The sequence below is a fragment of the Stegostoma tigrinum genome, chromosome 34, assembly GCF_030684315.1.
Source record: "Stegostoma tigrinum isolate sSteTig4 chromosome 34, sSteTig4.hap1, whole genome shotgun sequence".
Lineage (NCBI taxonomy): Eukaryota > Metazoa > Chordata > Chondrichthyes > Orectolobiformes > Stegostomatidae > Stegostoma > Stegostoma tigrinum.
The window spans coordinates 24096114-24118233 of NC_081387.1; the positions used below are offsets into that span (position 1 = coordinate 24096114).

A 22120-nucleotide genomic window follows, 5' to 3' on the forward strand; every position below is an offset into this window, starting at 1 on the left:
ATCACTCCATCTCTCCATCACTTTACTTTGCTGTTATCTATAAAATGTATCTCTTTGATGGCCTTTTGACCCCTGTCCTAAAACCTTGTGTTGCTCGGTTTCACATTTCATCCAATTATTCTTTTGCGAAACACCTAGGGTGGGTGAATGTTATCACATGAACAGCAATATATAAATACAAAAATAGAAACTGCTGGAGAAACTGAGTGAAGTCTTTGTGGATAAGAGATCTGTGAAGTTGGAAACTGTTTGGGTAGTTGTGTGAGCAGATGCCTGGCTTTTTACCGTGGGCTTTATAGACCCTGCAGTGTCAGGCTGAACCCAGGTCTGCGTCACATAAGGAAACGTCATTTACAGAGATCTCCAAGAGGGTGATCAGCTCCTGGGAACCAGTGATCCTCTCCCTCCGCCCCTTACTGATTCCATTCCTCCCTGTCTCTCCCGCTGCCAAGCTACCCATACATTGCAATGACTCAACTGAGACAGGAGATGAATCACCAAATCTCATGGTCAAGAAAGAGGCCATTCGACCTGCTAAACTTGTGCTTGCTCTTTGAAATAACTGACCCAGTTTTGTCCATGTCCCCAGTTCTTTCCATAGAACCTGCCATCTGTAAGTCCTTAAATGTGCCTTTTGCAACCTCCTGTGGAATCTGAATGCACCATCCTTTCAGGTCACATATTCTAGCTCATGATAATTCACCACATGGAACATCTCTGTTTGGTTTCTCTTTACCCTCTCTGGCCCAAAGAAAAAATCCCAGCATCTCCAATCTTTGCATATGACTGGAATTCGTCACCCACAGGGTCATCACAGTGAACATGCCTCAGTACTTTTAATGACACGACATTCATTATATGAGGGTGTTGCAAGTCAACATCAGCATTCATTATCCATCCCTAATTGCCCCCATGGGCTGAAATAACTCTTCAGAGGCTGGCAGACATCACCAATCACCCATTATTTACAAATGCAGAGTCTGTGACAGTAGCACTGCCTCTCACTGAATCAGGAATTCAGGGGGGCTCAATATACCTGACATTCACCCTTTTATGTCAGCCATTTCCCCTGATTGTTCCAGACTGACATTCCCAATCACGGAAGTCATATCCTATGAGGTCCAACTTACAGACTTCATTACAATCACAATATGGGCGGATAAGAGACAACCGCATTGCTGTTAGTCTGGAGTCACATGTGATCCAGACTGCGTAAAGGTGACAGATTTCTGTTCCTTAAGGCCATTAATGAACTAGTTGGATAACAAAATTTGAGGCGTAATGGACAACAAAGAAAATTACCTCACAGTACAACAGGACCTAGGTCAGATGGACAAGGAGTGGCAGATGGACTTTAATCTAAATAGATGTGAGTCACCACATTTTGGTAAGACAAATCAGGAAAGGCCTTATACACTTAATGGTAAAGTCCTGGAGAATTTTGCCAAACAAAGAACACTGGCTTGACATCAGTGGATCTGATCGAGAACATGTGGGAAATCTATTCTTGAGCAGATAGGCTCGCCTGGTCGTGACCAGGTGTATCTACGCTGCGCTCTGTCTGCAGGGATGTAAAAGATACTGTGCAGCTTGGTAACTTTAACTGTTTCCATCAGGAGTCGGGACGTGGAGTCAGGTTTGCTGTCAGTCCATCTGGATGGTCCATCCGCGTCGATGATGCAGTTGAAGCCTCCGCCCAGAATGGCCAGCCTGGATGTTACCAGCAGCAGTGGGAGCTGCTGCAGGATGGCCAACTGCTCACACTGTACCACCGGGATGTACACGGTAATTAGTCTCACGGGAATGTTTCTGTACATAACGTCCACTACAAGTAGGTGCCCAACCACTACCTCCTTAATCTCGGAGATGGTGAACTTACTCCTCAGAGTAACCAGGCCAAAGGAACAGCTATCGTTTCCCCCTGAACAAATCAAAGGCCCATGGGTCCATAAGATCTACCATCTCCTGTAGCTGCTGAGGTGTGGGGATTATACATATGGATTGTAACAACCTGGCTTCGCTGTACAAGCAGAATGAACAATGGTGCCGCAGACAGGGTGGAGAGGAGACTCAATTGGTGGTGGCAAATCTGATTATGCGCAATCCTGCCACTGGCTAAATCGAAGCAAAGCTTCAAAGTTCACCGACCAGTATCTTTAAAACTTTCTTTTATCATAGAAACAGTACCAGTAAAAGAAAAACCCCTACCAATAACCTTGTTGATACCCTTCATGATTTTATAAAGTTCTGTAAGATCTCCTCTCAAACTTCTACATTCCCATGATAAAAGTCCCAGCCTATCCATCCTTTCTTTACAACTCAAACCTTCTGTAGCTGGCAACATCTGGTAAATCTCTTCTGAACCCCTCTCCAGTTTAATAATATCCTTCCTATAACTTGGTGACCAGAACTGTATATAATACCTCAGAAGAAGCTTCATCAATGTCTTGTACAACCTCAACATGACTTCCCAACTCCTGTACAAAAAGGAGTGAGTAATGAAGTCAAGCATGCTAAGCACCTTTTTAACCAACCCGCCAGCAGGGAGAAATTCTTTCTTCTCATTTGTATCCAGTTCATATAATCCCAGTGTGGAAACAGGCCATTTAGCCCATTCAGTCCACACCGACCCTCTAAAAAGCATCCCATCAGATGCACCCCTACCATATCCTTGTAACCTTGCATTTCGCATGGCTAACCCACCTAACCTGCACATCCCTGGATACTATGGACAATTTACTATAGCCAATCCACCTAACCTGCACATTTTTGGACTGCGGGAGGAGAACAAATGGAGAAAGAATGTGCAAATTCCACACAGACGGTCACCTGAGGGTGGAACTGAAACCAGGGCCCTGGCGCTGAAAGGCAGCAGTGCTCACCCACTGAGGCACTCTGCAGCCCCAAGAGGGGGATTCTATTAGCATGAGGGCCAACAATCAGAGGATTTAAGATGATTAGCAATTAAACCACAGTTGGGAAATCTGAAGAATTTTGGAGAAGACACAAGTTGCAATCATTTTAATGCACTGCGTGAAGGGACAGTGGAAGCAGCTGTAACAACTTTTGTTGGGAATGCATACATTTATTTAAGGGATACGAGGATCTGGAAAATAGAACTGTTCACACATCTGCAGTAAAAAGGGTTTGTACAGTGGGATGTCTTGGGAATCAAGTCAACAGCTTAATAAGTCTATAAATCATCCATTGTTTAAAAAAAAAATACAGATGATTTCATGGAGAACAGTCAACCAAGCTTTTAAGAGAAATACAAGTTGGAATTGATACCTCCATTTGCTTGACAAATTTGGTTTGGGGGAGATAGAGGCCTGTATTGAAGGTTACCAAACAACAGCCTCTATTGCTGTTTTAGTACAAACTGACCTGTGGTATTTGAAGGAACACAGCTCTGAGAAGCTGGCAGCAAAAGGAAATATCTCTGTCTCATTCCTAAAAAAAAAATTGCCTTATAGCAGGGCACATTGCTCAGATCTGACTCGGCAAAGTAACGTGAGAAAGTTCCAGAAATATTTAATTTTCTCTTTAACTTTGAAAGAAAAACTGTTACTTCCCTTCAAAGACTTAAAGACAAAATTGATTCTCATCAAAAGTAATACTGGAACTAAATATCTCACATGGATTCTATAGCTGTCAACATTGTGATCTTGACAACAGAGAAGCAACTCAACCATGAGAAACCTCCATTTTGTTTTATCCTTTAAGTTTGGACATTTAACTCACTGAGGATTTCCCATTTGCATTAAAAAAGAAGTCATCATAATGTGATACGACCCTGTCTGTCATGTGGCTGCACGTGCTTGTGATTAAGGGAATAAGTTTAATTCCAAATTTTTAGTTTAGTTAACCAGTTTTGTCATTTATTGTAAGAAAATATTTGCCCATACTAAACAAATTATATTTCAGTTTATTCATAAAACCTGGCAAAAGTCTACTGCATTCTCAATAAGTGAGAAATTAACCACTTCAGTGATTAAATAAAACGTTGACAGTACAGGTATGGTTCATGGACAACTAAGAGTTTATTACTAGCTCCTCTCATTAGAAACATGATAGCATAAAGGGAATAAAATTAATACTTGAAGAAAGAAAGAACAAAAGAAAGCAAGAAAGCAAGAAAGAAAGAAAGTGTTAGACTATAACAGAAGATTAGGGCAATTCAACCTCTATTTGAAAAAGCTAGCACAGTCTGAATGGGCTGAATGGCCTTATCCTATGCTCCATGATTTCTAGCAGCTTACTTGAGAAATGTGGTACATGACAAAAAGAAATTAGTCCTGGGACACATACAATGGTGAAATAACAGTCTAACCAGTGAGACAGACCATGTCAGTTACAAGAGGTGCTAAGCACAGCTCCAGAGGCTCCTGACAAGTACACTACTCATTCTCTCAGCCAGGGAGTGAGACACAACCTGAAACACAGTTGTTGTTCTCACTGAAATGAGGAAGATTTGAATTAATCACACATTCTTCTTTAAAATACTTTTATTAGACAGTAGAAGGATGAGGCAACATTCGAATAAATTACAAACAATATGATAAATGTGGAACCAAGGCCCAGCAAACTAAGGGAAAGCACGACTTGTTGATAATTAGCACATGTTGTTGATTCTGGTTCAATGTTGACATCCCTCAGTTTTATTCAGGTGTGGCAGCTGGCACTAGCATCGAGCAGAATTACACAGCCAGCAACTGTCCCAGTGACCCCCTCACTGCGATAATACCAACCTCCCCACCTACATTATCCTACCAGGTCACCATCGGCCACCACGGGTACCAATTCATTCAAAACACCATGGAATTATCAAAGCCAACCTCCCTAGATTTGAGGTGCATTGCATCCCTAAAAATCAACATGAAAAGGGGCAATTTGCTTCCTTGCAGTCAGCTGTCACCATGGATAGCTCAACCTTCATTCTATTCTTTTACAAAGGACTGCATGGGGAACAGACTGATGTTGTTAAATATTGACTGTCAATTACACAGGGCAGCTTCATAACCGTAAATTATTTATCAAGTTCTGTGGGAAGGTATTGTTTTTCTTAACTTCTCTGGGAAGGGGACGGAAATATTGAGTATTCCCAAGAGTTTTACAGAAAGTGGTATAACAGAAACCTAACAAGCAGATTAACAGCAGAGTTCAGTGACAGCTCAGCCTGCTGGGGTTCAGCTGTACTTCCATTTCCAATGGCTGCTCTCAGGTTGAGGTCGATAGGAGCACCAATGTCTGATTTTACCCAGAGCAAGCACATGGTGAATCAAGTTATATGAGAGAAGCTGCCCACCCTGGCAAACTCGCAGAAATTTAATTTTTGCAAACTAAATTACTGTCCGCATTGTGTAGGTGTCAGTGTGTTGGGAAGTAAATTTGTTGTTCACGTTTTCACATGAATTAACTTTTGTCAAACACAAAGCCATGTCTATCTGTAAACAGATTAATGATCCATAATGATACTGAGGGTTAGCATTGAATGAATGCACACCCATCAAAAGCCTCAATACACTATTAACAAAGTGACACTGGCACTTTAAAATAAATAGGTTAAAAGGTACTGTGAAGACAGTGAACTGATAAGTTCAACAGGATTGCAAACTGGATAATATCCCAACTTAGGACTGTCGATCATGTAGCTAAATTAACCAAGATAGACCGTAAAATGTCCGGAAAGTCTATCACTACTTGAGCGCTCATCAGATTAAAGAAGACTGAATGGCAGATCAGCTACAAGCTCACTAAACAATGTGGCATAGGCTTGAAGGGCTGAAGGGCCCACTCCTGTTCCTATGTAAATACAACATTGAGGAGTTAAGTTTGTAATAAAAATGAGAAAATGCAGGAAACACTCAGCAGGTTGGGCAGTGTTTGAAACAGAAGAGAAAAACAGTCAATGCTTCAGTTTGATTACCTTTCATCAGATATTCCTATTGATGGTGGTGCTCAGGAGAATTCCCAGAGACCCAGGATACTGGCGCAATTCCAGTGAAAGCTGGACTTTAAGAAGTTAAAAGAAAAAGTCAATCAAATGCAATGTTGCAAAAAAGTCTGAAGCTTTGTAAATGTGTCCTTGCACTCTCTTAGTCAAAACCAAACACATATTTAGTGTTTTTATACTCGGAGTTTCATAAAACTTATTATTGAACACTTACTTTGATGATTAGGAATAAAAATATAACTGTCTGAAAAAACTAACACCTTACTTTAATCTATTCCTCGTGAAAGATTTTCAGACACAGACGGTTCTGCAGTTGTATCCCCAGCATTTTCTGTTTCTTTCTGATCACCAAGTCCCTTCAATTTCTCTTTCCAATGACAATGCTCACACTGGCTTAAAACATAGGCTTTAACATTGACGGAAAAGCTAGGAAAGAAATTCTTTACATTAATGCTGTATATTCCCTCCATTACATTGCTGCAGTCTTTTGCTCCAAAATTTCTCCATCACCTTTGATGAACTCATTCCCTTGAGGTATTGCAACTACTCCTACCCACCGCTTCTGATTCCCTCAGCGAGACCACAAGGCCATCTGAGGGGATGATTAAAGACAGCTCATTCTGAGCAGAACCCAACAGTGAAAGCACAGTCAATGGGTGGAAATATAGAATATGTGGCAATAACTCGCACAACCAAACATAAACCAAAACGTAACAAGAGTTTGAGTCAACAGGGTTTACAAGTTGTAAAGACTTTAGAACAAAATTAAACTTTTTTTTAAACTTAGAACAGGCAGATTGTCCCCAATTAACACTTCAGTATAATTAAAGTGATGGGTGGGAATGGAGACAACTTCCTGAAATACCACTCATGAACAGTAAATTAGCGGCACATTGCCAGTCTCCGCTGGTACAAAAGCACCCCCTCCTGGGAAAAAGCAGTGCTATCAGAATAAGCAACTCACACCAACCCCAGCCATACCTTCCCTTCTGTACAATTCATTTTACTCCCTTCGCCAACATTGGGCATCCTCATACTCACGAGGCATTCAATAAGTATTAAGAACCAACCATATACCTGTTTTAATATCCTTTCACAATTTTTATATAAAAGACAAAAACTTTAAATTACTGACCCTTAAAAGCCCTCCATTCATTCAAAATTATTCATTTGAAATAGGACTTTAAAAGTTCAGATATAGAAAACATTTTTCTTTCCTTAAAGAAAAATTACACTTCCCTTTAAATGATTAGATGTCCAATCACTAAAGGAGAGGTGAACTCTGAACAGAGCCAAATCAGGCCAGACTGGTCAGTGAACTTTACCAAGGAAGGGAAATCAAATAGGGTCACGTCTAATGAGTAAATGAGTAAATTCCATGACAACAACCCCACCATGGGTGGGATTATTAACCTGTTCAGGAGGTATTCGGGAAGGCAATAGGAGGGTGGAGATTTATGCTAAACGATGAGGCATACTACAAATTAAATCACAGCCTAATTTCCATCCTTTGTGTTTAGATACAGGCTTTACACAAGTCAGGAATAGCTCAAAATGATCCATTTACCTCTGTTCCTTTTCCCGCTCCATTTAGTGAGCATCTAATGGGCAGAATACTAGAGGTAGTCATTGAGTGTTATTCTCATGTTTAAAAACAATTTGAAAAATCGCTTGTATTGATTCAGCATAACACTCATTTTAGAAAGCAGCATTGATGCAGGTTCCTTACTCTTTCATTGAGGAAGATGCAAGACTAAAGTACAAAGCAGCAAAAATTAAATCTTTAACCTTGTTGCTGATTCTCAGTGAGGGGTGTCTTCCTTCTTGGATTGGATTTCAATATCGGTGGTTCTTCCCCTCATTTCCCCACCCACCCTTCACGTCTAAAAGCCCCTTTCCTCGCCTCTGCCCCAGTCACCCACTGAGGTGACATTCAGTCCTCTCATAGCAGCTGCCACAGTTGATTGTCAATGCATTTAAACAGAGGGCGTCCTCACGAAACCTTACAGATCTGGGGAGCTTGCCCTACCCCCTGCACAGTACCCATCTTTCCAAGGTTCAATTTGATTGTTGCACATTCTGAGTTCACAGTTCGCCTGTCCTTCACAGCATGGGTATCCCACTTAATCATCCTTTACGTGAGCCATTTGACAATATAATTGTCGAATACAGTGCGGTTGGAGTGCCATTTGGTGTGATGCACATTGTTCACTGTAAAAGTATGAATGGCTCCCTGGGCATCCAGACTTTTTAAGCCAAATGTGTCCTTGATGTAAACCTGGATAAAAGAGAACACGTGCTTTATTTTATTTATTTTACTTCAATTTCAACTGCCACACAACTTTACTCTGGCCTGAACATTGGTTTTTCAGTCTATGGGGCTGTGATTCTCCCCACACACTACGTGATTGAACCCCATGATGTAGACCAAACATTGGAGACTACTTTGCCTCTGGAATACTTGCCCAGCAGCCAGTAACTAGCTCAACGTGGGTCAAGGTCTTCAGAAACAAAAGGAACAGAAAAGACAGAGGAAAGATAAACATTCAAGTTCCACCAATAACAGTCACTGGTCTTAAGCTGTTTCCCCTTTGAGGACAAAGAGAGAGAAAAATGCTTAAACACAGGAATTAATTACACCACACTGTGCATACCAAATATAGTCCCAAAGACCAGACTTCAGGTTATGGCTCACAGGATGGGCTCTGGAATCACAGTGAGACCAGGGAATGAGGAAGGAACCAGGCAAACCAGGTATTTAAACAGAAATGTTAATGTTCTCTTCTATGATCCAGTGATCACTTGCCTTGTATTCCTGGGAGAATCATTCTCTCATTGCAGTAAAATTGTGCAGACAGTAATTTTGTGCAGGAAATGTCTTCACAGGATCACAATGATAATTGCTGGCCATATTAGGGCAGGTGAGCAAAGCTTTGGTCAAAGACGTGGATTTTAAAGTGCACTGAAAAGGATGAAGAGGGTTAAACTGTCAGAGGAATGGAGGGAGATCATCCCAGAGGTTTATACCCAGCTGGTGAAGGCATAGAGCAATGAAAACTGGGAACAGGGAGCAGACCAGAATTGGAAGGGTAACATCTAGAAGGTTCTAAGGCTGGAACTGTTTAGAATTGGGTGGAAGCAAGAGCATGGAATTTCGAGTTTCAGTTCAACATACTTGGGAATCTAGATTCAATGCAAGTTAGTGAGCACAGGGGTGTTGGGTGAACTGCGCGTGATGCAAGGTCAGCTACAGACAGCACAGTTTGGATAAGCTGATGTTTATGGAGGGAGGGGAGCCATGATGATGACTAGTTGCAGTTACATAGCAACGTTCACAAAGTAAAACATTCCAAAAACCTTACAGGAATGTGTTCAAACACTTGACCCTGAAGCAAATTATAAGATAGATGATCAAATGGGACATAATGGAAGGAAAGTTCAAGAGGATAAAAAGGAATTACAGAGCTTAGGCTTGTCATCAGAAGGAATTACTGAGTCCCAGGGAGGAAAGAAATTGGTAAGGGTTTCGGTTGATGGGCAAGATAAAGTCAGGTGATGTGGCTGTGATGAAGTCAGTGATTTTGGTGATGGTGACAATGTCTGGTCTGAAACTCAGTGGGGTTAATAGGACACGATGGCTGCAAAAACCACCTGAGAATAGGGAGCAGATTTGGGTTCACCAGTGAGGGAATGACGTTTGTGACAGTAACCAAAGGCCATAGGAACAGGAGGAGGCCATTCAACCCCTCAAGTCTGCTCTACCATTCAATGAGATCATGGCTGATCAGTAGCCTGTCTCCACGTACCTGCCTTTGGTCCATATCATTTAATACTGTTGCTCAATTTCAAAAAAAACTCCTCAGATTTAAAATTAACAATTGATTTGGCATCCTCTGCTGTTTGTGGAAAAGAGTTCCAAACCTCCACCACCCTTTGTGTGTAGAAGTGCATCCTAACATCTCTCCTGAACGGTCTAGCCCTGTTTCTCAGGCTATGCCCCTTAATTCTAGGATCCTCAACCAATGGAAACAGTATCTCTCTATCCAACCTGGTGCTTCCTATTAATATCCTGAAAACTTTGATCAGATCACCCATAACCTTCTAAATTCCAGAGAAATGAGGCCCACATTTCTCAGAATTTATCCCTTTAAGTCCAGGCATCAATGATTTGGATTATTTTTGCTGTTTAGCAGGTGAAAGTTTTGGATTGTCCATTAGTGTGTTGGACAAACAGCTTTGCAGATGTAGTGGTGGGTGGGTGGGGGGAGGGGTTGCGTTTGTCAGAGAGGTGCTGGAAGCGTGGAACTGTCTGGGCTCAGTGTTCCTCAGGCACCAGATGCATGGTTTAGGATAATGTTGGAATACGACAGAAAGCGGATGAGCAAGTTACGGGTAAAGGTAGATCATGGAGGCAGCTCCACAACCTTATGTCCCTATTATTCTTCTGCAAAAAGTTTTCAAAGATTTGTTAAAGACCATTCTGTCCAAACTTTAACCTATTAGTCGCATGGGGTCAGGAGTCTTAGGAACAGGAGTAAGTCATTCAGCCCTTTTGATCCTGTTCTGTCATTTGATTATGATCATGGCTTATCTGTTTCTGACTCAATTCCGCTTCCCATGACCCTTGACCTAGTTATCGATCAAAAATCTAACCTCTGCCTTGAAGAAATTCAAAGACCTGGCCTGCACCGCCATTTCGGGAAGAAACTGCTCCAGACCCTGCTCTGAGAGAAAAGTGAAATACCCATACCTTTGTCTTTTTAAAAAAAACTTACAACTGTACTCTGGCAGCCTCCTTCTCTCCACTTCCACTGGAATAGTTCCAGTAGGCCCCGTTCCATTACCACAGTTTGAGCCCACGAAGAAAAATCTGTGCCATATCTTTTGTGCTCCTGAGATGCTGCTTGGCCTGCTGTGTTCATCCAGCCTCACATTTTATTATCTTGGAATTCTCCAGCATCTGGAGTTCCCATTATCTCTGATCACGATATCACCACCTCCTGGTCGTGAGCGGTACTACGGACAACAGGAAGCGCTGAAATTTCTGAACAACAATGTTATACGTGGTACAGAATCGCCACCGGCTGGCAGCAAACGGTACTGCGGCCAAGTTTCATTGAAGAGGGATCATAGCTAACAGATGGCTCTGCTGCAAAATTAAAATTTTGCAGATACTGGGCATCCGAAATAAAAATCAGAAAAAGCTGCAAATACTAAGCAGGTCAAGCAGCATCCACGGGGCGTGGGTGGGGAAGGAGAAAGAAAAGTAAGCGTTTCCAGTCTGTGGCCTACTGTCAGAACTGCACGGTTGTTAGGATGTAGCAGATTTTAAGATTGCGCAAAGGGAAGGTCTGGGTGACTGGGAGGAAGGGAGAAGATCACAATGAAAGGTGTAGAATAGGATAGACGCGATAAAGTAGCCAAGAAGTTGATTATGGAGGACAAAACAAGATCGTAATGAGTCACGCAGAGAAACAAAGGATGCACGTATAAGAATTGTAAATATGAAGCACAGATACATGAATGGCACTGGCAAAAAAAAAATCGGGACAGCACTTATTATTTAAAATTGCTGAACTTGGTACCCAGTCTGGAAGATGGCAAAGTGCCTCATCAAACAGAGGTACTGTCCATTGATCTTTTGTTCATCTTCCTTGCAAAATGATAGGTGGTCAAAAACAGGAAATGTGGGATGAGAACAAAGATAATGGAAATCTAAATGTAAAATAATGGAAATAAAAAGTGCTGGAGAAACCAAAGAGAAGTCGTGTTCTGAAACATTTAAGTCTTTTTCTTTCCATAAATATTGCCAGACCTGGATTTCTCCAGCATTTTGTTTTTATTAAAGGTAGAGTTCATAGACCAGGCTCAGGATCATGTTGGCTTGCTGAAAACACGAGTTCCGCATTTGGCAATGTGCATTCAGACTACATTACTTCAATATACGAACTTGAAAGAAGCAAAACAAATCAGTTTCATTGAAGAGAACTTGGATGGTGAAAAGGGCAGAAATATTGCATCTCCCACGCTAGAGGCTCTCCTGGAAATTAGGAAAACAGTCAATAGAAATAGGGTGTTAATGATGAGCAAAATATTTGGGGAGAAATCACGGTACATCAGCTGTCCAAATCCAGTCATGCAGGACATGTATAAATTTGTGCAACTTCAATTTCAGCCACGAGGTGGCAGTTTTGCTCCATGTAAAATAGGATTAAAAATTGTTCATCGTCGCCGATTTTAATAAACATTTTCACAAAGTAATTCAGTAGACTAATGATTGTTGGTGAAGTCATAACCAGAGCTATTGCATTAAAAGAAGTCGACTCTTCCAACAGAGACAAAACAAAATCTAGGCCCTGAATGGGCAAGAAGGTTATAGCAGGTGAGGACCTAGAAACGATCATTATCACTAAGGAGGCAGCGTGGGCAAACTAACGGGGCTAAAGGTAGACAAGTGTCCTGGCCCTGATGAAATGCATCCCAGGGAACTAAAAGGTGGTGATGGGGAAAATAGTAAACACACTAGTAATTATTTACCAAAATTCACTGGATTCTGGGGTGGTTCCCACAGATGAAAACAGCCAATGTAATGCCACTGTTTAAAAAAGATTATTTACCAAAGTTCACTGGATTCTGGGGTGGTTCCCACAGATGAAAACAGCCAATGTAATGCCACTGTTTAAAAAAGGAAGTAGGCAAAAAGCAGGTAACTACAGGCCAGAGATAATGGGAACTGCAGATGCTGGAGATTCCAAGATAATAAAATGTGAGGCTGGATGAACACAGCATTTGGCCTGCTGTGTTCATCCAGCCTCACATTTTATTAACTACAGGCCAGTTAGCTTAACTTCGGTATTGGGGAAAATGCTAGAATCTATCATTAAGGAAGAAATAGCAAGACATCTGGATGTAAATTGTCCCATTGGGAACACCCAGCATGGGTTCATGAAGGGTAGGTCACGTTTAACTAATTTGGTGGAATTCTTTGAGGACATTACTTGCATGGTGGACAATGGGGAACCTGTGGATGTGGTGAATACTAAATGAAAACCAAAAGAACTTCGGATGCTGTAAATGAGGGACAAAAACAAAGTTTCCGAAAAAGCTCAGCAGGTCTGGCAGCATCTGTGAAGGAGAAAACAGAGTTAACATTTTGGGTCTGGTGACACTTCCCCAGAACCGTTCTGAGGAAGTGTCACCAAACGGTTCTGAGGAAGGGTCACCGGACCCAAAACGTTAACTCTGTTTTCTCCTTCACAGACGCTGCCAGACCTGCTGAGCTTTTCCAGAAACTTTGTTTTTATTGCTGTGGATGTGGTGTATCTGGATTTCCAGAAGGCATTTCACAAGGTGCCACATAAGATAAAGTTGCACAGTATTACAGGTAATGTATTGGCATGGATAGGGGATTACTTGACCAGTAGAAAGCAAAGAGTAGGGGTAAATGGGTGTTTTTCTGGTTGGCAGTCAATGACTAGTGGTGTGCCTCAGGGATCAGTGTTGGGATCTCAATTGTTTACAATTTACAGAGATGATTTGGAGTTGGGGACTAAGTGTGGTGTGTCAAAATTTGCAGATAACACTAAAGTGAGTGGTAGAGCAAAGTGTGCAGAAGACACAAAGTCTGCAGCGGGATATGGATAATTTAAGTGAGTGGGCAAAGGTCTGGCAGATGGATTACAATGTTGATAAGTGTGAGGTCATCCATTTTGGTAGGAATACCAGGAAAATGCACTGTGTTGTTTTAAATGGTTAAAAAATTGCAGCACGCTGCTGTGCAGAGGGACTTGTGTGTCCATGTGCATGAATCGCTAGAAGTAGAATTGCAGGTGTAGCAGGTAATTAAAAAGGCAAATGGAATTTTGTCTGCCATTGCTGGAGGAATGGAGTTTAAAAACAGGGAGGCTATGCTGCAGCTGTATAGGGTCCTGGTGAGGCCACACCTGGAGTACTGTGTGCAGTTTTGGTCTCCTTACTTGAGCAGAGACGTACTAGCACTGGAGGGGCTGCAGAGGAGATTCATTCAGTTGATTTCAGAGTTGAGAGGGTTGGATTATGAGGAGAGACTCAATAGACTGGGATTATACTCATTGGAATTCAGAAGATTGAGGGGAGATCTTACAGAAACATACAAGATTATGAAGGGAATAAATAAAGGTGGAGGCAGGGAGGTTGTCTCTGCTAGCAGGTGAAACTAGGACTAGAGGGACATCGCCTCAAAATAAAGAGAATGTAGGACTGAGGTCAGGAGGAACTTCTTCACCCAAAGGGTTGTGAATCTGTGGAATTCCCTGCCCAGTGAAGCGGCTGAAGCTACCTCGCTGAATGTTATTAAGGCAAGGCTAGATAAATGTTTGAACAGTACAGGAATTAAAAGTTATGGTGAGTGGGCGGGTAAGTGGAGCTGAGTCTCAAAGATCAGCCGTGATCTTATTAAATGGCGGGGCAGGCTCGAGGGGCCGGATGGCCTACTCCTGCTCCTAGGTCTTGTGTTATGAATGAGTTCCTCTTGTTCCCACAAAAACATATAAAATATTCTTAGAAACTGCTAGATTAAGAATAAATCTGCAGAAAGCTTGTTGCTTTAGTTTTACTGACAAGTTGAGCTGTCGCACCGAGTGAACTAACAAAGTTTAAACAAGGAAACATATTTGTGCAGTACTATCAGAAGCCATTAGGTGGGGCTGCTGCACTGGCTGCGAAAACCTAATTTTCTGCCTACACAACCACAGGCAGGGGCGATGTTGCACTGTCTAATTTTACTTTCATTTCATATGTTTTTAAAAGAATAATCTTTCTTGGGGAACGTGGCTAAAATTACATTTATTGTCCATTCCGACCACTCCGAAGGAAGTGTTGCTGAGCTGCCTGCATGAATCGCTGCAGTACACTTAGCAGAGGGAGACACAAAGTGCCATTAAAGGGAGTTCCAGGATCTTGACCAAGTGATACTGAAGTCGGTGGGGGTGTTCCCTACATCTGCTGCCCTTGCCAATCTACTGTTTAGAAGGACGAAGCACTGACTCAGCAGCTGTGGTGATTCACTGTATGACATTTTGCAGATGGATCAAACACCCGAGGCCAAAATAATATCTTTTTCAATGCTCATGAGATTTTCTCTGGAGTAACGTTTTCACTCTAACCCATTTAATAGATAATGCTGTCTCACACTAACATTATTTTCCGTAAGGTGTTGACATATTTGGACTCACAAGCAGAATTATAATCATTCATCAATATCCTCAATATTAAAAAAACCCCATTAATCTAAACACATAGAAAGCATTAACTTGCTAGAAACTACGGCATTTAAATTGGCACAAGATAACATTATAAGCTAAAAAAAAACTTTATTTTAAATAAGTGATTATTATTTTCACAAACAAAAACCATCAGCTGAACAAAACACACCGCCACCAGACCGGCGAGGACACAGCTCCTATAAGACACAAATATAAAGCTGGAACATTTTAACTAGCTGGTTTACAACCTGGTTTACTGCACCTGGATCTCAATCTCGGATTTATATTTAACAATTGGCAGGGTTTAATGCATAAGAATCAACCACACCTTTCTAAGGAGAGTGGCCTCTGAATTTACACAGCCCTCAACAAGATGTTCCATATTGATTTGTAGGAAATTAAATATCTCAGTGCTGATTTTAAATTTTCTTGGAATCCATTTAGCTGAATATTCCTTTGTTGATTGGGTTAAGCCATTTGTTGTCTCGTTCTTCTCCCTCCACCCCTGCCTTGCTTTGGCTAACATCCATCTCAGAAACCAAATCCAGCAAAAAGGTTCCCCTTCTCCATTCTGTCTCATTCCCCATCCTGCTAAGGACCCCAGTTCCTGGGAAAATGAACACTGACCTTGCTCACTGCTCCTCCAATCACAAGCCACTTAGTTCCCAGGGTTTGCTCCTGGCCCTATCAGAAGCAAATACAGGAGAGATGCTGCCTTTGATTGGAGGAGCAGCACTTAATCCTCTTCCATTGAACCTAACAGGCAGCTTTCTCTGATTGGTCCCCTCTTTCCCAATCCCAGAGAGTGGATCTTCCCGGGAGATTTCAGGAGGGGAAATCGAGCCAACTCCTGGATATTCTGACAGATGACGCACACCGCTTCGATCTGCGCAATGATGGAAGGAGTTAATGATGAAGATGGTTTGTGTTCAGGTTCCTGAGTGTTGTTGGAGCTGTACCCTTCCATGGAAGTGGGGAGTGTTCCATCACATTCCTGACTTGTGCCTTGTATTTGGTGGACAGGAGGAAAGGGATTCATTGCAAGGTTCAGTGACTCTAATTATTCGACCAGGTGGATCTTCTCACGCCCAGATACATAGAACAGCGATCAAGGATACAGCATGTCCTTCTAATCAGAAGCAACCAAGGTGTATGACAAATGTATAACAGAATCACAGGAGTCCATTCAGCCCATCATGTCCGTATCAGATTTCCACATGAGCAATTCACTGAATGCCATTCCTGTGCTTTCTGTGGGAGACCCTGTACACGGATGCTTTTCAGATACAAATCTGATCTTGTGTTCAATGTTACAACTGGACCTACCTTCACCTCACTCCTTCTGAGACAGACATTGTGTTCCCAACATTAACCATTCACACAGTGATAAACATGTTTCTCCATGTCAATATACCAAAAACAAAATATGTTAGATGGTGTAAATCACAAGTGAAATGGAAAATGCAGGAAGCAGCGGACAGTTATACAGAAACCAGGGACACAGAAGTAACCAGAAATGGCCACCAGGAAGAGCTGTTGCCAAGGAAACAGCTTTTGGAATAAATACTAAGGCAAGGAATATCAAAATGGAGGAAGACAAAGCAGTGTTAATGGGACAATGAAGAAATATAGAAGATCTGTTTAAAGATGAAATGTAACTGCTTACAGCAAAATAGCTGAGAGGGACTGAAACTTGGAGAAAGTGACCAAGTTTCCCACGGCCCACACATTCTATGGAAGAAAGTGGACAAGACCCTATGATCCTGATGGTGATGTTTGGGAACCTGCATCACCTCCCTCAGGCCCCAGCCTGTTGTGCGCCTCACCTCCCCCCACCAGTCGCCTCCCTCAGGCTGCAGCCTGTGGTGACACTCACCCTCCCTATCAATTCCCTCAGACCCTAGCCTGTAGTGCCCCCTCAAAATTCCCCCCACTGCCTCCCTCAGACCCTGGCCTGTGGTGACACTCACCCACCCACTATTGCCTGCCTCAGGTCCCAGCCTGTGGCCGTCACCCTCTCCCATCACTTCCCTCAAACCCTGCTTTATGACTTACTGCTGTGAGCACTCAACAACTCACCAGCTGTTGTCTCATATCTATCACCGTCTCGTGCTCATCGTAAAATCCAAACTGACTGAAAGAGAAACAGAAAGGAGCACTAATTAACATAAAACATTCATCTAATAACAGAAAGTGGGGAAGGGAAGGTTCCACTAGCACGACATTTGAGTGTGCCTGTGCAGAGAGAGTGCGACAGAGAGACTGAGTGTATGTATATGTGAGCCTGTAAATGTGAAAGAGAGTCTGTATATACATGAGACAGACAGACAAAGGAAAATAAAATGTTGCATGTGAGACAATGTGTGAGAAAGAGACAGAAAAGTGTGCGTGCATGTGCGAAGGACAGAATGAAAAATTGTGAGAGAGACTGAAAAAGACGGCGTATGTAAGAGATAGATAGAGAGTGAAAGCGCGCGAGAGAGAGAGAGAGAGAGAGAGAGAGTGCACATGTCTGTTTCTGTGCATGTATGTGAGTGTCTGTGTCAGTATCCGCCCGTTTGCGAACGTATGGGGAGACAAGGCAGAGAAATTACCAATCACAGACAGACCTACTTCAGAGAGTGCACGTACTGAACCCCAGCAAACAGGAGGAGGGAGCGAGTCTGAATACCCCATCATCACAGGGGGAGGGGTTTTGAGAAAAGGGCCCTGGTTGATCGTCAGCCCAAGTTGCTAATGGTCACAATCACCTTACAGTTCCTCGCCACAAAGGTTGAATATTTTTAGGAGCAGTTTGGTTTGACCGAACGAATCTCGTGCTGTCAACCAGAGCCAGCTGTTAAATCTTGGAGTGCAGTGTAACCAGCTCCTAGCCTCTGGACAATACCTCACAGAATAAGCAGCCCCTTCTTACACTCCATCCCAAATCATCTCCTCATGGGATGATGGCATTGCTGGTGAGGCAGCATTTATTGCCCAGAGGGCAGTTAATAGTCAAACGTATTGCTGTGGTTCTGGAGTCTCACCATGTAGTCCAGACTGGGTAAGGATGGCAGTTTCCTGTACATTAGTGAACCAGGTGGGTTTTCAATGACAATTGACAATGGTTTCACGGTCATCATTAGACCACTATTTCCAGATTCTTTTGACACATCCATCGCAATGTGTGTTTATCCTTAAATATTGCTCCATTATTCCTCTGAACTATTCTCCTGTGGTAGCAGGTTCCACAATTGAATCGCTCTCCAGGTAAGTCAATTTCTCCCGAATTCCTGAGTGCTTGGGTAAATATTTAAGAGGCCCTAGTTCTGGTCTCACTCAAGTTGAAACAATCTCTGAGCAAGAGAGTTCCAGCCTGTTCCATCTTTCCTAGATGCTCATGCTCAGTTCTGGCATCACTGGACTGAATCTGTTAGTTTGAACCTCTCCCCCACCAGATATTCCAGCCTCAGGAGCACAGTCCATGCGGAGTCTGAACTCTGTTCCCAGTTGGAGGGAGACAGGTTGCAGCCACCACCCATGTATCCATTCACAGTCCATACCTCCTCACCCTGACACACACCATCACCACTGCCACCCCGCCCCTCACTCCCTCGCCATCTCCAACAGACTCTTACCTTGACTGCCATGGAGTTATGACCCCGTCGTCTGGTCCACCAATCAGAACAAGCTTCTTGATTCGCAGAAAATTTTTCTTCCATTCTAATTAAAAAAAAAGGACAAATGTCAACAATTCAGAAACTGAAGTGGCTGTAAAACACTCTGCTGAACAACCAACAACATTTGGAAAAGATACAGGAAACACACACAACTGGAACTGGGTGGGACAGTAGGTCAGACACTGTCCCTTCACCCCACTCTATGCAACGCCAGTCGGACTGGATGAGGGTCCCTTGTGCAGTTCTCCGGGGGCAATGTTGGAATCCTTGCTTTTCCTGATAAATGTTCTATGTCTTGGGACGTAGGGGACAATTTCAGAGTTTGCAGATGATATGAAGATCTTTTGAACGTTGTAACCATACCCACATCCACCACTTCTTCAGGAAGTTCATTCCAGACACAAACCACCCTCCATGTAAATAATTTGCACATCGTGTCTTTTTAAACCTCTCTCCTCTCAAAATATATCATCTAGGTTTGAAATCCCCCATCCTAGGGAAAAGATAGCCACCGTTAACCCTATCTACGTCCCATCTGATTTTATAAACTTCTGTCAGGTCACTTTTCAACCTCTCACCTTCCAGTGAAAGAAGTCCCAGCCTATCCAGCCCTTTTCTTTTATAACTCAAACTTTCCAGCATAATCTTGGTAAATCTCTTTTGAACCCTCTGCAGCTTAATAATATCCTTCCATAGCAGGGCAACCAGGACTGGACACAGTATTCCAGAAGAAGCCTCAACAAAGTCCTGCACAACCTTGACATGACTTCCCAACTGCTATACTCAAAAGGACCGAGCAATGATGGCAAGCACGCCAAACACCTTTTTAATCACACGGTCTATGTGTGAGACAAATAGGTCTGACAGACATTTTCAAAATCATGACCAGATTGGACAGAGTAAACGGAGAGAAAGTGTTTCCACTTATAAAAGAAACAAGAGGGCACAGATCTGCAAAAGTAGTAAGTGCATTTGCTATGATACATTAATACATAGAGATCTGTAGATAAAAACACCACGTAAATCCACGGTGTCCATATCAACTCAATTAACTAGGTGACAGCTATCCATTGGTTCACATCTTGAGGCAATGCCTGAACGGTTCATCAGACTTGATCTGTCAGGTTTAAAATTTAAACCAAACTCAGTAGTTAACAATATCAATGGAAGTCTTCTCATGGCAATGCCTCGACCAATTACAGTCCACTTGGTAGCTAATCAGCAGTCTCCTCATACAGTTTTAATGACGATTTTGCCATTAAGTTGCTACTCTTGCAACTTACCCCGATGAAGGCAACACAAAATCTTTGATAAAATGTGATTTTTCATCATCAATACTCTAAACTGTCAATCTGAGAAATCAGAACCCTCAAGTTGAAATAATGTCAGAATTTGAATCTCAGCCAACCATTTACAATGACATTTTGACAGCACTTGGGGAAAAGTCAATTGAGAGGTTTCCTGAAAACATGCTAGTTTGTTTTTCTAACCTATGCCTGTCAATTAAAGTCATCTTGCAAAAGGGTTTTGTTTTTAAACTCTCACTGAAAGCTGCAGCCCTTTTCTAAAATGAGTTTACAGGGCTCAGATCATGACAGTTCTACAGAACTCTTCCATCTTTCAAGAGAGTTTACACCTACTGCAGCTTTCTGTAACTCCCATGCTGCAAACTAAGGCCCTTGTATCACATCAAAATGGGGTCTGTTTGAAACTTGTGATAAGTTCAAAAAGTCAAATAGGGTTCTAGTTTCTCCCTATCACAGCCACTAGCAAAAACTGAATAGTGGGAATTCAGGGCTATTCCTAACTGTCTGTGGAGTCATCCCCACTGCACGAAAATCCAGATCCGTGTCTCTGTGCTAAGACCATCCTGTGATCCAGCTCTACTTTACCTGTAGCATTAGGATTTTCCCTCTCATTATTGAGGAAGGCCAGGTAGTTGCTGCTGTTGAGGTAAAGTTTGTGATGGTGAGGATCTGAAACAGACAAAAAAATAACTCAGATACAATCAGATTCCTATTACATTCAAGCCGCACTTAAAGCACAGGAGTCAGTTATGCTCGGAGCTGCCGATGTTGGAGAATCTGAGATAACACAGCTGGATGAACAGAGTAAGCCAAACAGCATCAGAGGAGCAGGAAAGTTTGACGTTTTGGTTCAAGACCCTTTTTCAGTTATGCTCGACTGGTTGGACAGCTGGTCTAATAGAGTGACGCCAACATTGTTGGTTCAATTCCTGCCCCAGCTGAGGTTACCATGAAGGGCTCATCCTCTCCCCTTGCACGAGGCTTGGTCACCCTCGGGTTAAACCACCAACAGTTGTCTCTGTATATCCTAAGACCATGATAAAGAAAGAGTGCACAGAGGTAGCACTGACACTCACTGTACACAGTTGGAACAGGGAAAGTGTGCACAACATACTGACACTCTGTACATATATTCTTCATACAAGATCTTGTTACTCACCATTCCAGTAATTACAGATGGAGAAACATTGCCCGATTTGTGTGTAACAGAAGTGGTAGAGATTGGACTTCACATAATTTGGAAAAAGCCATTTCAGGTAATTGGTATCTGTTGAAGAGAAAGTGATTCAGTCACTGAAATCACACAGTGAGAATCAGTCACAACTTTCAGAACGATACGGACATTCAGACACTATTCTCAGGCATGCGTGCGCACGATGGGAGGGTCAATCGATAGTCCTTATCGCAGACACTTCCAGTCACGTGAAGAGTGAGTGTCTGCCCCCACTCAAACACTTGCAGGATTTAATAGCTAACTGTTTGGTTCTGGGCCAGTGCAATATTGCACTCCAATTCCCTCCTGTCTAAAATGGAGAGATTATGGCACTAAAAAGGGGCTTCCTTGCTATGATTACCACACTTCTCAGCAGTTTACACCAGGCCATGCCTGTCTGATTTAATCACCAGAGTCAGGATTTGCTTTCAGTGCACAGGCACAGAGTAATTTTAATAATATTTATAAGAGATCACCCTGGATTAATGATTACCTATGAGTGAAGATCATGTGCAGCCAGGCCTGCATTACTGATATATCAAGGGAGTTAGGAAAATCTGGGGAGTTGAGATTCCCTGTCACTCTACATTGACAGTTTCTCCACAAAGAACATTCACAATTCATTGGATTGTAAGTGTGTAGACAAATTGCTATTTGGGCAGAGACAAGATCCAAATCCCATGCTCTCTCTGGGGAGTATTAACTGCTCTCACTCAGAGTAACAGCACCCTGAATGTAAACAGAAA

At 42.5% G+C, this 22120-nt stretch overlaps 1 protein-coding gene across 3 annotated transcripts in view; it reads right to left on the reverse strand.

Moving 5' to 3' along the window:
* Positions 1 to 4487: 4487 nt before the first annotated feature.
* Positions 4488 to 22120, reverse strand: part of ppt2b (palmitoyl-protein thioesterase 2b) — a 34713-nt gene continuing 17080 nt past the window's right edge. Inside the window, exons 4-8 of one of the 3 annotated variants that reach the window (XM_048520248.2) lie at positions 21321 to 21428; positions 20747 to 20830; positions 18813 to 18897; positions 17275 to 17329; positions 4488 to 8231 (exon numbers count right to left, since the gene is read on the reverse strand). In XM_048520248.2, the coding sequence (XP_048376205.1) occupies positions 8088 to 8231; positions 17275 to 17329; positions 18813 to 18897; positions 20747 to 20830; positions 21321 to 21428 (476 nt within the window). In that variant the 3' untranslated portion in view covers positions 4488 to 8087. The other 2 variants (XM_048520250.2, XM_048520249.2) reach the window with 2 other exon arrangements.